Here is a 16,400-nt window from a genome sequence, read left to right on the forward strand (position 1 = left end):
CTACCATTGTGGGCGTATGTGTCCTTGGGCAAGACACTTGACGACAATTGCTCCAACCCAGTGGCCACTAATGGTTTGTCCAAATTATCAGCCATACATAAAAAAATGAAAAAATTCCCAAATTAAATAACCACCCACAAAGTAACATACATGGTAACTCGTAAGCTGGCACGAGGTGTTAAACCCGTGTGATAACGACTGTCGTTTTCCGGCCACGCGAGGATAAAGTAAGTTACATTCATTCATTCATTCATGTATGCAGCTTAGTGGTTGATTGTTTTTGGGTGTACTAGCAATTGGACAACCTATTAGTGATCAATAAATTTTATGTTGTTTAAGACTCCCTGAAACAACACAACTATTTAGCATAATTGGTTTATTTTGCATAAAAATAAACCACTACCATAGATGAAATATATTTTTACTGAAACTTTAAAATTTCTCACAATTATCAAAAAGCACAAAATCACTCATTTTAAGGCAAAGCACGGAAATTAAAATCACGATAATTCGATCCCTTTGTTTTGGGGTATGTGCAAATATCTGCACTGATCCCCGTACTGACAACCACGGTTGCGCCAGAAGAAACATTCACGACGTCCCGATGTTATAGGGGCCACTGTATGAAACCTGGAATGAATAAAATGTATTTAAATATGGAATAAAGACTTAGGGATATTGAATGCAACTTTGACACTTGTGTAGCGAGGCAATGATAGTCAGTGATGAGCCTCGAACCCGTAACCTCTACATTGAAGAGGCAGACGCCCTAACCAATATGTCATGATGCAGATATTAAAAAGATCGAAATAACATACAGTAAATATAGTAGGTTGGGGCAAGATAGTCCTTTTTATCGTTCCATTTAGTAGTAAACCCAAAATAATTACAATTGCAACAATAACTATGAATTGTCTTCTTGATTTAGGTGGGGAGGAAACTTTGTATTAAAAAAATATTTTACAAAACAAGATTGAATCTCGAAATGCACAGTTTGAAAAATATAGCAATACTAACTTTGTTTGTATTGCCCCGGTTTTATCAAGGGTGGTGGAGGTGGTGCGGGTGGGAACCCTGAAACATAAGCTGTTTAATAAAGGAAAAAATAAGGATATTCTATTCTATATGGGCGAGGTCCTACAGTGAAGCATGCCATGTCCCATGGGTCCTTGGATTTAGGCCAGAGTTGGCCCATTACCCCAACACCCAGGGTGATACCGCGTGAACCTCACCAGATTTTGAATATTAGAATAGCAGAACAATATCAGCATGGTGCATTAGCGAAGATTAAATATAGTAGGACGGGATGATTAATAATTTCTCTTTTATCAATATATTTGGTGGAGAATGATATTTCGGAATCATAACCTAAACAGACAAAGTTATTTAAATTAAACAAAGACTAACTTTGTTGGTATTGTTCCAGAGGTCACCGGTGCAGCAGAATTAGCGTTGCGATTCGAAAACCTGGAATGGAGAAGTTGTTTAAATCCTGGGAACATTATATTTAGAAGGCCCAAGTTTTTGTGGGTGTTTATCAGATAGGGGTGTAATGAAGAATACATAAAAAGCAATGGCACAACACACACACATATATAAATAAGTACATGGCATACAACACATACATATATATGTGGTAAACACCGTGTGCTTGTGTTACAACTCACCTTGGAGGGCCATGATATCTCACAGGTTTGTTGTTGTAAGCTTTATCGGGGAATCTTAGAATCAACATTGTGTTGTTTATCTGAATGCACTGGTGGGGGAGGAATGCAAGTTTTTAAACTGCAGTTCCCAAGTTATTAGGACATTGTTAGTTTGTTATATGCCTTAAAGGTAAAATGGGACAATTACATTTAGCATTAGCTTTATTAGACTACTGACTAAAATTGTTATACTGGCGCAGTTTGGACATTCGGCAGAAAAAAAGTTGTTGGAATAAGGACTTATACGTTAACCACAAGTGTATTGGTGCAGTTTGATCTTATAATATTGTTGTTAAACGCAGCCACAAGCACACACCCAACTTACATGTCAACAAGTGTATTGCTACAGCATGGCAGTACATAGTGTTATATACCCTACATACGAACACAACCACAAACTTACATCGCTAGCAAGTATTGCCTTCCTTGCCTCCCCCTCGGTATCAAACGTAACGAACGCGCATCTTTTCGTCAACATCATTACAATCCTAACTACATTCCCATACTTACTGAAGTATTCACTCAACATTTGTTCGGTGACCGCGGGACTCATGTCGCCGATCCATAATGTGTTGGTGTGTCTAATAGGGTTTGTAGCAAAATAAATAGCTTGAACATGAAACTGCAATACATTTTTTATTTCCAATGATAATTTAGACAACCCATAATTGACCGCTGGGTTGGAGCAATTGCCGTTAAATGTCCAAGGACACTTACACCTACAATATAAGTTTCAAACTTATATATAATAGGTTAGAATAAGATGTTCCATATTTCCATTTATCATTTCTTGTCCCATTTGGCAGCAAACAAAGAATATTTACAGATTTGTACAAGATTGTTTGTTGCCTTGCCACAGAAGTTAGTAAACTCTTGGGTTCAAGGCTCGCTTCCGCCTTTGTTGGCATGTTCTTGGGCAAGACACTCGTTGCCACGCGAGGATAAATAAGATTATGACATCACAATACTTACACCAACGAATACATTCCTTCTTTCGTTGGTTCCGACTTTATTTCATTTTTAAAAAATTCTTCGGATTCTTCGTCGGAAACATAAACATCCTATAATATAATCATAGAAATCATATAAATACTTGTAGTCATAGATATTATATAAAAACCTTAAAAATCATAGAGATCATATAGACATGTTCATGACAATAAGCACGACCCAAATCTTAAAAAATGATTTCATTTTAGACGAAATATAAATTTCTTTAACAGCCAACTATTTGTTGAGCTTGGATTGTTGTTTGTTAAATATTTCGTAACACCCGATCGTAAACCTATGTTTTTATGAAGCAATATAACCTCAATATAACTAAACATAGAAACAACATACACAATATACTTAAACATAGAAACATTATTTACCTTCAACGAAGTTTCATTCAACACTCCACTCAATAAATCTTCCAAAGCTTTTTCCACACCACCGTGTTTACGTAGCGCTACTTCGCATAATTGTCGGGAGAATCCCATGTCCTGTCAGGGGGGGGGGGTTAGTGGGGGTCATTGGGGGCCTGGAGGGATTGTGTGGTATGTCACACTACTTTTGAAACATGGGTGACATTAACCTTGGAAATGTGTTTTAGCACCCCAACAAATTACAGCAATTGTTATTTATCTAATGGTAATTTACCTTCCCATAAAATTTTCTTAAACTAAAACACTTGGTCGGTACATTTGAGATTCAACCATGTTTTGCAGCTTTTTTGTAAAATATTTCTTTAGTTTTTAAAACCAGTAGGTGATATGCAAACAAGCATAGCTGGATGTTGGGGGAGCTTGGTGTGTCATTGCAATGTTAATTTTAACCTGGACCAGCCCTACTTTGTCTATACAAACAAGCATAGCCATTGTATAAGCCCAGCACCATGGAATAGGATTAAGCATAAGAAGCCCCCAACCTCCCAAACACCCCCAACCCCCCAAACACCCAACACTCACAACCCCCCAAACACCCAACACTCACAACAAGTTGCCAAATCCTGGCTTGATGAAGTTCATCTCTAGCTTCATTACAATGTTTATCAAGTTGTAAAACTTTGTGAAACATTTCCTCAGCTTCTGTGTATCTCTGTGGGGAGGGAGGTTATATGCATACACTTCATGTCATGGTAACAGTTGTCGCAAGAGGTTATGGGTTCAAGTCTCGGAACTGCTACCATTGCGGGCGTATGTGTCCTCGTGCAAGAAATGCTAATGGGTGTCTAAACTACCAGCCAAACAGAAAAACAATCGGGCACGAGGCGTATAAAACAGATCACTTGTGTTCTAACAACTGTCGTTGCCGCTTGTGGGTAAATAAATTATATCCGCATGATCAACACGCAGCACGCACCTTCAACCCGCACAGTGCCCTCCCCTTACGAAAATAAGCTTTCGGCCAATCACGATTCAGTCGAACAGCGGTGGTTGCGTCATCCAATGCTCTGTGGTGGAAGGGGTTTATATTATCAGTATACCATGGTGTGGATGACGTGTATGGAGGGACACTGGATGCAAAGACACGCATAAGCTGTTTGGGTGTTGGGGTAATGGGAAAAAGTCTTTCTCTTTACAAGGACCTCACCCATATAGAATAATAGGATGGACTGGGTGTGAGGGTTATGAATGGTTTTTAAAATGATGTATTGAAGACATTACACAAAAAGATACGACATCGCACAAAACATCCACAACCTATGAAGTAAGTGTGATTGTTCTCATTGTTAGATTAGGGATGTTGGGTGTTAATAATGATCAATAGAAAGGCAAAACAGATGATATATTAGAAGATATTCTTATTATACACAACATTCTAAACAAACCTCTGAAACAATCCCAATCTATCATAGCAATACGACCGATTGCCGTAATATCGATGGTCAACCCCGTGTAGTTGTATTGCTTGCGTGAATAAATTCACCGCGTCATTAAACCGACCCTCAGCTGCACGGTCGTTACCATTCATAGCCAGTTGACGGGATTTTAAAATTAATCGTTCTTTTTTCTGCTCCTCCGTCTCCTGTGAAGAACATTGTTTTCGGTCTTAATATAAACGAAGTAAATACGACAGAATTGTCTTCACTTTTAAGCATTTAAAATGCTAAAACCATCTTTATTGATGTCAAAAGAAATTGAAATGTAAAAATTAAAACTAGAATCCAGAGATTTATTTATTGGTCGAAACGTTTGTGGTTACTTATATGATATAATAAGCATGAACGTTCTATTCTTTGTTTCAATTATCAGTTTATTTGTTTTTGACAAATTTAATTAAATTTTCAACAAATAAAGATTAATCATTCACCTTCGTTTATTGTTAAGAAATAAAGGTCATTGTGTTTAAACAATGACAGAAACACCTGTAGAAATTCCCCTGACAGTTTTATGGGGGAATCCCCGGAAACCGGCCAGGGGGAACCACGAGTGTCCGTTAAATATTTCGACTATTACTGGTTTCAAAATCAATATTTTGATATCTAAGGAATATGTTTGAAACTTATATTCCATTTACTTTATATAAAAGTACAAAACAAAGTATAAATATATATGTTTTTAAAAAACTTTATAGATATTTCATCTTTGAACCTTATTTTCCATATCTTTGCTATGTTCATCGAATATGATCTTTTATTCCAATTATAATTATCATGATGTTAACCCGTGGTAACCGGAAACATGTAATAAATATAAAGTTTAACAAAACAATCTACCACGCACTACTTACCTCAATAATTTTCTCAGATTTTTTAACCGGGCTCGCTGGAACCACCTTAGGGGTGGGTTTCACTTTTATTTTGGCAACTTTGGAAAAAAACGCGCTGTGTTCGTCCCATTCAGGTTCCTGGAAAAATAGTTTTATTTATTTGAATCAAGAGATGTTTCAACAATGTGGAAATGAAACAGCTTTGTAAAATTATATCGAAAAAAAATGTAACTTACAAATGAAAAAGAAGACATATATAATTTAAAAAAATATTTAAACAATCTACGTGAAGCTTATTTATTTTATTTGTGTTATTAACTTTTGCCGGAAAATCCTCCAAGCAACTAATAGTTTTAACCCAAGTTTGCCCACCCAAACCAAAACTTACAAACTTTACCAAAATCAATTCAAACTCACGTCAGAATCACTTGAAGATCTAAATGAAGAAAACATAAATAAATTATTGTTGTTGCACTAGACATAACATATAAAGTATATATAACATAGACATAACATATAAAGTATATATAACATAGACATAATATAGTTTAAAAATTTTAAGTTTATTTTTATTAAATAAAATTTTTATGAAAAATAAGTTTTAATAATATTTATCAAAATTGAACAAAAATTAATCGAATTCCTAAAACATCAAAACTTACTTTGGTGAATTTTTTTTATTAACCTCTTTATCTCCCTCATGTGGTATATGACCGCTCGACTTATGATAACCATTCGAATGTTTCGCTTCTTTTAAACTTGAATTATTTACTATATCCTGGGAACAATAAACAAATATAAATAATGCTTCATGTTGCTGTTATTGACCCATCCATGGTTTATACCAAATATTAAAGTTGTCGCTATTGTGGCCGTGTATATTCTTGAGCACACTCAAGAGCCAGACGTGCCAATTGGGGGCCAGACGGGGCCAGACATGCCAACGGTCACCAACTCTGATTTATATTACAAAACTTGGGGGGCCTCACACATAATAAACAGAACACTCTGTCAATATAAAATAATATTTTCATTTATATTCTTGGGTGTTGGGGTAATAGACCTAAATCCCAGGTCCCATGTCGTGCCACACCATAGGACCCCACCCTTACATAAGGAAGAATAATGTTAAGATACTAAAAGATTCAAAATCGGAAATAAATATTCAACAAAACTTTACTTTTTCGTCTCCCTTCGCACAAACTTCATTCAATTCATTTTCTTTCAAATTATTTTCAACTAAATTATTTTCACTTTGCAATTTTTCTTTTTTCTTCTTTTTTTGCCTCTGTGATGTCATAATGAGCATTATCATACTACAAGGCATCACAAACAATTGAACAAACCATTCTTTTTTCTCGTTTTTGATTCGCTTTTTGTTTTTCTTGATTTTCAACTTTAATTAATTCTTCAGCAATTTTATCCGCAATCTAACATAGAAATCATATAAATACCATAGAAATCATATAAATACCATATAAAACATACTTATACCATAGAAACCCGATTGCAAGTTACCTGTTGTTTGGCCTCCAAAACCTTGGGATCAGTAATTTCTTCCGACGCTTCACGTTTGATGCGAGATTTTCGATAACCCCCTGTGTGGGTGGGTAAAACTTATTTATTCTCGTGTGGTGGGTAAAACTTATTTATTCTCGTGTGGTGGGTAAAACTTATTTATTCTCGTGTGGTGGGTAAAACTTATTTATTCTCGTGTGGGTGGGTAAAACTTATTTATTCTCGTGTGGGTGGGTAAAACTTATTTATTCTCGTGTGGGTGGGTAAAACTTATTTATTCTCGTGTGGTGGGTAAAACTTATTTATTCTCGTGTGGTGGGTAAAACTTATTTATTCTCGTGTGGTGGGGTAATGACAGTTGTTATAAAAACGGGACCACATAAGGGGAAAACATTAAACTAATTGTAGAAAATTATGAGGGCCTTTATAAAGGGCAGAAAATACAGCAAAGCAATTAACTAATTATGAAATGTGGAAGACATCTTCATCAAACAAACCTAAAAGAATAAGAGGTTTTTATACCAAAAGTGTCGCTACGAAAATAAAACAGAATAAGGGATTAGGAGAATAAGAGCAAACCATCCAAAGTACTCACGTTTCTTGTGGCAATCTCGACAATTCCTGGAGCAAACTTCTTCGTCATCAGAGCTTGACAACCCGACCCGTATCAACTCGTTATCTTGCATAATACTCACTGTGGTGGATGGGTGTAAGTTGTTTATTATGGGGAGATGGTAACTATCGGTCGTTATAACACGGGTGTTCTGTTTCATACACCTCGTGCACGATTAGGAGTTATGACGTATGTAACTTTGTGGGCGATTCTTAAACTATTTTAATTCTAGACACAAAGCATAAACTACCAGTCAACAACCCGGGATAATTCCCACACAAACCACCCAACAAACCCCCTCACCTGAAACGGTGGGATATCTACGGAAGAAATTTGCGAACGCTGTTGAATAATCCTCAGCGTCGGGTTCGGTTAACCTTTTGTACGCCATGCTTACTTTTTGGAACATCTGTGAAAAGTGGGTTAAATATGTGTAGATGTTGTTGCTACCATGTGTATTATAAATGTGAAAGAGATAATTGTTTGTTTAGTAATCTTGGATCGTCATTTTGTCTGCCAAACAGGATATTATGTTATAAAGTGTCTTGTCTAAGGACACATACGCCCACAATGGTAGCAGCATCGAGCCTCGAACCCGTACCCACTCCCCTATATAATGAACCTCTCTCACCTCAGTAGCATGGCTTGAATCTTCATGTTTATCCGGATGATACGACAATGCAAGGTGTCTGTAAGCTACTTTGATTTGACTTTCATCAGCACCTGTAAAGTATAGACTCATTATATTAAAGGAGTCTACTCAGTCTTTTACAAGCACTGATGATGCCAACAGTTTTTGGTACATTGGGTTTAGCAACCACGCTTTTATTTGACGCTTTTTCTCAATTCGTTTTACCCATATCGTGTTTTACAATTGTTTTTTTTATGATCTTCATTATCGTGTTCGAAGATAAATGAAATAAATTTATGTTTATATTCCTCACCCTCGGGCAAATGTAGAATTCTATAAGCTTCCAACTTAGATATATAAGTGTCGTCCATATTCAATTTGCTATTATGGCACAAATCTTATTATCTACGAAAAACACATTTTTATGATATCTATGTTTCACCGCCTGGTAAGTTATTTCTATGTAACTATTAACTTTTGCTAGAGTATGATTGAAATTTCGCAGATTTTGAAATTGAATAAAAACAGACATTGCTTCAAACGTTTAAAGTTAGTTGTTGATAAAACAAAACTTAACGAAGTAATGTTAAAATAACTTGGGTTTAAAACTAAGCGATTGCCAAATAAGGGCATGGATGACATCACAATTACCAAGCTCTCGTTGGTTTAACAAATAATTTGATAAAATTGTTTTTTTTAAAGTTTCAAGCGATTATTCCAAATCGTTCAGCTCGCTTCTTCTTAATATCTGAAACATCATTTACGCCAAAACGTTCTTGCCTTTTTCTCTTTTTTTCCTCAGTTTCAGTTTTTACTAAAACGTCCGAAACCACGGTCCCAAACCTCTCAGCTCGGGACCGCAACTTATCCGGGTTTACAGCTTCCTTACTAATCTTAGAAACATCCCCGGTTCCGAACCTTTTCGACCGATTCGACAAACGATCTGTGTCCGACAATTCATTCGTCTTTAATCCAAACTTCTTCGCTCTTGCTTCTCTCTTCTCTTCCTCAGACATATCCTTGGTAACCACGGCAACGGGCTTCTCTTCTTCCTCCCCTCCTTCTTCCTTTTTTTCTTCCACAATGCCTTCTTCTTCCTTTACCTCAGCACTCTCTTCCACCCCATCTTCAGCCTCAGGTTCCGGATGTTTCACTTCCTCTTCCTCCTCCTCCAAGATGGCGTCATCATCCTCCACCTCCGCTCCTTCATGCTCCTCCAAATATTGCTCCAACCTCAGAATCAACTCCTGTTTATTCCCGGAAACCGGAAGGCTTCGAATCTTCAGCTCTCGCTTCAAATCCGCGATTTTCATTTTATTTAAATCCAACACATATTCCTCTTCGGTCGCCATGATCAATTAGATTTCTTAATTGTCCTTCAATAAACTTGAAAATTTGTTTTAAAATCAGCTTTTTATTTCAATTAATTTCCGTAAATATTTTAAACAACAAAAACCTCAAGTCTCGTTGGAAACCAAATTGCTGCAAAGCTATCTACCGCCACCATCTGCCAGGCATGAGTTTGACATCGTATTAAATTAATTGTTTATCGGGGTGTGATTCAATTTATTTATTTAATTAACCATTTATTAATTATATTTAACACCCCAATAGTTTACTAACATATTCACGTGTCTATGTTCTGTTTGTTACGTATTAATGACGTAATTAAACAATCGAGAATTCAAGAACGCCATGAAGACGCAAATCGTCGACAAAATGTACAAAAAAACAGCATTTTTACCAAACTTGTTTTAAAATTTCTAATAACTTTACCCCAGGATCGAACAAATGAAACAAAACGCCTTCGTTGGTCACGTGGGAATACTAGAATCACACAAAAAGAAACGTCACAAAGAATATTTGTTGCTTCCAATCGAACGACGTCCAATTCCAGTTCCGAAACCGAATGTTCAACGAAAATATTCAAACACGTTTAACGGTACAAATTTTAATATGGGTTCGAAGCGCGAAGCTGCCACTATTACGGGCGTATAACGACAATTGCTTCAACCCAGTGCTGGTCAGTGGTCACTATCACTAGTGGGTTGTCCAAATTATCACATATAAAAACAATCACCCACCAAATTACATACGTGGTAACTTGTGAGCGAGCACGAGGTGTATGAAACAGAACACCTGTGTTATAACGGCTGTCCTTGCCCCGCCATGCGAGGATAAATAAGTTACATACGTGGTAACTCGTAAGCGGGCACAAGGTGTATGGAACAGAACACCCGTGTTATAACGGCTGTCCTTGCCCCGCCATGCGAGGATAAATAAGTTACATACGTGGTAACTCGTAAGCGGGCACAAGGTGTATGGAACAGAACACCCGTGTTATAACGGCTGTCCTTGCCCCGCCATGCGAGGATAAATAAGTTACATACGTGGTAACTCGTAAGCGGGCACAAGGTGTATGAAACAGAACACCTGTGTTATAACGGCTGTCCTTGCCCCGCCACGTGAGGATAAATAAGTTACATTTGTGGTAACTTGTAAGCGGGCACGAGGTGTATGAAACGAAACACCCGTGTTATAACGGCTGTCCTTGCCCGCCATGCGAGGATAAATAAGTTACATTCATTCACATTTGTTCAGGGTCCAGAATCGCTTATGGTGACGTCACAAAGTGTCCAGATTTTCCTGATGACGTCAACCAGAGCTTCAACAATAGGTTGCTAGGGAAACGACCATGATGTCGTCTATGTTTAATTTTTTCAACTAATTTGATGCAAACCAAAATTACACAGACTTTCTATACAGTTTCAATACAACATGACAGCCCATGATACGATTTTTATCTCAAACTAAAACTTTCTTTAGTGATGTCTGAAGTCAAAAATGTAAAAATCATATCATATATATATATGGACTACTATGTTTGATCCAGCAAACCCTGCGTGTTTTTTCCATGAAACAGATGCAGCAAATTCATGTTTTACGCATCAAAGTGAAGTTGGTGACGTAAAAACGATCAAATAGTTTAGTTTTACCACAATGTTTATTGTTGATTGCACAAGTTTGGATTATGGAGCAAAAAGTTTTTGCGTAAATCACAATGTTCAGACTGAAGTAACTTTCAAATAAAAGTTAAATTCCAATGTTTAAGTTAAACATTGCACACAGAGTTATTTCAAAGCTAAAACAAACAAATTAAATAAAAAGTTTTAGTAAAATATTTTACAAACTTTACATTTTTAAAAATTGTTAAAAATTTTCAACCCAAATATTTGAATTTTACAATAACTTGGTAAAAATGTAAATGTATTGCAATTTTGAAAACTTTGAAAAAACAATTTTGAAAAAAATATTAAATTATATCCATTGTCAGCTACCAGGTATCTATAATACAGTGTAGCTCAAAATAACGGCAGCGTGTTAAAATTTCAACTAAAACAAAAATAATAAAATTATTTTACTGGAAAAATCCTCAAATAATTAATCATGTATGACATCACAATAGTATTTGTGACGCACAAGGCTATGCACCTCGTAATAAGAGGATAAAAAAATTGCGCCAAGTGCAAAAATATCTGGAGTAATAAAAATACAAATTCACCAAATATGGTCGCATAGAAATACGTACTGTCGTCCCACCATCTCAAATATTTGCTTACTCATCATTTAACTGTCAAGTCATGCTCTGTGATGTCATCAGCGGACTACTTAGGAGTTTTTCTTTGAGTTTTTATTCATTTTATCGGCTTTCCTCGTGAGCATGGTGTTCAGCGAAAACAAGATTCCCGGGTTTTTCTTTTTTTTCACCGTGCTCGGTTTGACAGCAGCTCGAACATCGACAATGGGGTCGAGGTTGTTCACGACGTAATTGGCCGACTTGCTCGACGAACCTGACAACGATTTCTTCAGCATGGGATGGTTTTGACTTTCCATAGACATCACATTACCATCTCCGTGACCTTTGAACCGAACTTCAGGTCGTGGCAGGATATCCTCGTCATCGAGTGACAACCCTGGTTTATATTTCTTCCCGGTGTGGATACGACTTGTAGCTGACTCCACTGTATGGGTGGGTAAGTATGTAACCTCGGATTCAGCTCGACGGTGCGTTTTTTTCGGCTTATTTTCAACTTTATCAGCGATGACAAGTTTATGTACGGACTCTGTACTTTTACTATTGATGCTTTCCTGTGAGCTGCTGTAGGGCGGGATGGATGCCACCGAGTGCTCGCTCTCGCCCAAGTATTGTGTGTCTATGGTGGAGTCGGACCGTCCGAGGACGAAGTTGTCATGATCGATGACCTGGGATGTTGGGTGGTGGAGGGTTGGGACGATAGGGATGAGGTTGCTTGTGCTTTGGGATAAGGGGGATGCAAGGGTGGGGTAAGGGAGGGTGCGGGGGTCCACAATTATGCTCAGCTTTTTACTCATGCGTGACCCCTAGTGGAAAGCATGCCGAGTTAGAATAGAAATCATGTTAAAAGTTTCAGATATTTTTTTAGAATGGAGATTTTATAAGTTTCGGGAATATTAGATGCTAACATAGAAATCTCAGGTTAAATGTTAGGATAGAGATCTTAGAGAATGATTATGTTATTTCTATGTACAGCATGTGGTTTGTTACAATAATTATGATGTTAATATTTATAATTAAATGCAAAAGTTGATGTTAATATGAATAACATTAAACGCATGCTTAGGTGAAACATTAAAGTGGAAATTTAATTAATGGTTTTTTAAACATGCCTGGTACTTTAGCAGCAAAAGTTTCTTTTGCAAATCCACTTTATATTTGGGTTTAAGGAACGTAGTTAGTTGTTTAAGGATAATGAAATATTAGAATAAAGTTGTTGTTTATAGAAATATGGTGAATTAGAGGGTAACGGGTTTAAGGCTTACTGTGGTAACTTGTGTAAAAACAAGTTATAACACATATATATATATATATATATATATATATATATATATATATATATAATTTTCTTAAGTTTAAACTATCTATATAAAAATGTATTTAAGTTATGAAATAACTCACATTCAAAATATCTCAAAGTTATGTAATATCTATATTTAAATTACAATATTATTATTTTACGTTAATATAAAACTCCCACACACATATATACTACACTATACTGTACTGTGTAAACAAATAAAGGAAATACAACAAATTAAAATTTATAAGGTAAACCGACGTGCAACAAATATAAAGAATAAAAAACTTAAACAAATTATTTGATGATGAGCAGATAATTGTGTTTGTGATGTCATAGTGTGGAATTATGTTTTATAAAGTGGATTGTGATGTCATAATTAAGTATTTTAATAATTTCATTCTATATGGGTGAGGTCCTACAGCGATTTAGGCCAGAGTTGGTCCATTACCCCAACACCCATTAGTGACCACCGGGTTGGAGCAATTGTTGTAAAATGTCTTGCCCAAAGACACATACGCCTACAACGGTAGCAGGAACAAGTCGGAACTTGGTATCGGGATAAACAGCGAACCTAAATCCCAGGCCCGATGCCTCCAAAAGACCTCACCCATATATACCACTTGACACAAACAACCACAAACCACGCATGCATGAAATGAAGAATCAAACACACCTGCGTCGGGCAACCATGGTTGCAATCTTGTTTTTACTTTACTTCCAAATGAGTTTGATTTAGAAACCTGAGGCACAACATAAAATCAACGTAACGCATGCCACGCTACAATGAACATAAATTATATAAGATGTCTATGGAAAGTGTTTGTTGTAATATCATACATTATGATGTCATATACTATGTTTATTACAAGCATAAACAAGTATTGTTAATTAAATATTTGCAATGAGTTGCTTCTTATAAGGTTTACGAGCCACGTTTTTTAACCAAATGTTTTTCCATTTATTTTATCCTTGGCGTGTTATAACGAATGTTGTTTTGCCGATAATTCCAATTTCTTTACTACTTTGATTTAATATTTGCGACCTACTGTGAGTTTCTTCTTATAAAGTATAACAGCAATACTTTAGCCAATATTTATGCGTTCATTTAATAATGATATGATCTTAATTATTCTAATTAAAATGTTTAATTAAATTATGTTACGTTAATTGTTACAAGACAATGGCATTGTTTAGTCCCACATAACAAATTCCCATCGCATCATGACATGAGCTTCTGCTGTATTATATTTTTTGGTTTAATTAACATGGTGAAGAAATGGGAGTTAACAGCAAAACAACGGTCGCTATAACAATGATAAAATACATGAAAAAGCAATTGTTAAAAAGTATGGCTGTTAAACTTTAGAAAAAGAAATTCTTTACAATTTTACATTAAATGCAAATAGGAGCTTTTATGTAACTATAAAAAACTTTATACAATAAAGTTAAAACCTTATATTTGTGCCGAGATAATATTTCACTGTAATTCAAACAACGTTTCATAAGAACTTGGGTGAAAGTTTGCACAACATGTTTGTTTAAACTGTTAAGTTTGTTTTACAAAGCGAAACTAGTTTCCTATGGTTGGTTGTCACCTTAATATACAATGTTTCATCGTGACTTTGTGTGAATATTTTACCGATTCCAAATTAGTAAAAACATTTTGCCACACCTTGTGTAACAATAGCTGGGTTAAGTTGAAACGCTGAGTGGATATCTTGTAGATTGCAAACTTTTATGACATCATAATGTTTAATATTACATTTAAAGGAAAGTAACGAAAAATCAAAATGAGAAATTAAACAAAAATTTTAGAATTCGCCAAAAAATCTTTGTATTGAAGTTTTGGCGGGATTATCCATTATGACATCATAATGGTCATTACCACACAACAATCTCACCTTTTTCTTCTGACTCTGCACTCTATTAATGTTGATGGCGTTGCAGAAAGCATCGACCCATTCATACATGTCGTCTTCTGTTTCCGCCTATGACATCATAATTACTATTATGATAAGCTTTGTTATGATACAAGGGATGCATTGTGACATCACTTCCTCTAACAATCAGGTACTTAAGCAATGTGCGTCAAATTAACAACAATCGTTAATTGTGAGTTAATTTAAATTGTTAGGTTTAGAATTTACATTGTGAGTCATATTAAAACTATGATGTCATAATAGACATGACTTGTTAACACATAGATATTTATGTTTACACTAAACTAAATATATGCTGCGTGTTACAATATATATTATATACATAAGCTTAGGTGAACATAGTTCATGCCTAAAACCCAGGCAATCATGTGAATGTAATGCATTATATTAATGTTTACAAACACATTTACCAACGAGAATTCCCCCCCTGGTTTACTAAAACACCATAATGCCTAAATTAACAATAGTAAACACCCCAACCCTAAACTGTGTATATGCTATCCACTCATTTAAACAAAGTAAATGTTATTTTCAAAAAATACCAACAAATACACGATGCCTAGTTTGATGACGACCCAGATGTCACAATTTTAACAACCACACCCCAATATATTTTATCATGATCAAAATTATTAAATGAGGTTTCCTATGTTTACCAGTGTTGCCCACAACCCACTCACCTGTATATAATATATCTTATCAGTCGTAGCGAGAAGTAACAAATTATCCCGAGGTTTCATTTCATCTTCGGCTCGAGCAGCGAGGATTTCGTTGATGGGGATGCTACGTATTGGCTCCTTGTCCTGGGGGTGGGAAGGTTGAATGTAACTTATTTATTCTCGTGTCACTATGCAACGACAGTCGTTGTAACACAGGTGTTCTGTTTCATACACATCGTGCCCGCTTACAAGTTACCACATATGTAACTTATTTATCCTCGCATGGCGGGGCAACGACAGTCGTTTTACCTCGGGTGTTCTGTTTTATACACCTCGTGCCAGCTTAGGAGTTACCACGTTTGTAACTTATTTATCCTCACATGGCGGGGCAATGACTGTCGTTATAACACGGGTGTTCTGTTTTATACACCCTGTGCCAGCTTAGGAGTTACCACGTTTGTAACTTATTTATCCTCGTATGGCGGGGCAACGACAGTTCTTATAACACGGGTGTTCTGTTTTATACACCTCGTGCCAGCTTAGGAGTTACCACGTTTGTAACTTATTTATCCTCGCATGGCGGGGCAACGACAGTCGTAATAACACGGGTGTTCTGTTTCATACACATCGTGCCCGCTTACAAGTTACCACGTATGTAACTTATTTATCCTCGCATGGCGGGGCAACGACAGTCGTTATAACACGGGTGTACTGTTTCATACACCTCGTGCCCGATTACAAG

The 16,400-nt window shown here is 36.2% G+C and overlaps 3 protein-coding genes and 1 long non-coding RNA gene across 8 annotated transcripts in view; 1 reads left to right on the forward strand and 3 right to left on the reverse strand.

The window, feature by feature from the left end:
* Nucleotides 1-334: 334 nt before the first annotated feature.
* LOC100183053 (stress-induced-phosphoprotein 1) lies at nucleotides 335-8,580 on the reverse strand. 3 transcript variants are annotated; one of them, XM_002126697.4, is made up of 20 exons: nucleotides 8,475-8,580; nucleotides 8,162-8,253; nucleotides 7,834-7,939; nucleotides 7,513-7,611; nucleotides 6,918-6,997; nucleotides 6,746-6,829; nucleotides 6,580-6,687; nucleotides 6,062-6,177; nucleotides 5,817-5,835; nucleotides 5,421-5,537; nucleotides 4,519-4,715; nucleotides 4,050-4,140; nucleotides 3,681-3,785; nucleotides 3,080-3,190; nucleotides 2,679-2,767; nucleotides 2,110-2,287; nucleotides 1,668-1,756; nucleotides 1,408-1,467; nucleotides 1,018-1,074; nucleotides 335-630 (listed from the first exon to the last, which is right to left on the reverse strand). In XM_002126697.4, exons 1-20 carry the CDS (start codon nucleotides 8,530-8,532, stop codon nucleotides 501-503), a joined length of 1,986 nt encoding a protein of 661 aa, XP_002126733.1. In that variant the 5' UTR covers nucleotides 8,533-8,580; the 3' UTR covers nucleotides 335-500. The 3 variants fall into 3 exon arrangements, 2 of the variants coding, with proteins under 2 accessions (XP_002126733.1, XP_026693780.1); XR_003396646.1 differs by having other exon boundaries at nucleotides 401-630; nucleotides 1,668-1,785; XM_026837979.1 differs by having other exon boundaries at nucleotides 401-630; nucleotides 7,497-7,611; nucleotides 8,475-8,535.
* LOC100180701 (SAP domain-containing ribonucleoprotein) lies at nucleotides 8,566-9,637 on the reverse strand. Its single transcript, XM_002126672.5, has one exon. The coding sequence runs from the start codon at nucleotides 9,511-9,513 to the stop codon at nucleotides 8,866-8,868; it is 648 nt and encodes a 215-aa protein (XP_002126708.1). The 5' UTR covers nucleotides 9,514-9,637; the 3' UTR covers nucleotides 8,566-8,865.
* Nucleotides 9,638-9,648: 11 nt separating this feature from the next.
* LOC108950189 lies at nucleotides 9,649-11,278 on the forward strand. Its single transcript, XR_001975112.2, has 3 exons — nucleotides 9,649-9,882; nucleotides 9,943-10,103; nucleotides 10,763-11,278. It is a non-coding gene; the product is annotated as an uncharacterized LOC108950189 (long non-coding RNA).
* The window catches only part of LOC100176953 (pleckstrin homology domain-containing family A member 2), an 11,308-nt gene continuing 6,054 nt past the window's right edge, over nucleotides 11,147-16,400 (reverse strand). The window contains exons 7-10 of one of the 3 annotated variants that reach the window (XM_018815187.2): nucleotides 15,680-15,802; nucleotides 14,961-15,047; nucleotides 13,733-13,799; nucleotides 12,240-12,562 (exon numbers count right to left, since the gene is read on the reverse strand). In XM_018815187.2, the coding sequence (XP_018670732.1) occupies nucleotides 12,546-12,562; nucleotides 13,733-13,799; nucleotides 14,961-15,047; nucleotides 15,680-15,802 (294 nt within the window). In that variant the 3' untranslated portion in view covers nucleotides 12,240-12,545. Of the gene's footprint in view, nucleotides 12,563-13,732; nucleotides 13,838-14,960; nucleotides 15,048-15,679; nucleotides 15,803-16,400 lie in introns of all 3 variants that reach the window. The other 2 variants (XM_026837982.1, XM_026837981.1) reach the window with 2 other exon arrangements.

The sequence above is a fragment of the Ciona intestinalis genome, unplaced genomic scaffold (assembly GCF_000224145.3).
Source record: "Ciona intestinalis unplaced genomic scaffold, KH HT000043.2, whole genome shotgun sequence".
NCBI lineage: Eukaryota > Metazoa > Chordata > Ascidiacea > Phlebobranchia > Cionidae > Ciona > Ciona intestinalis.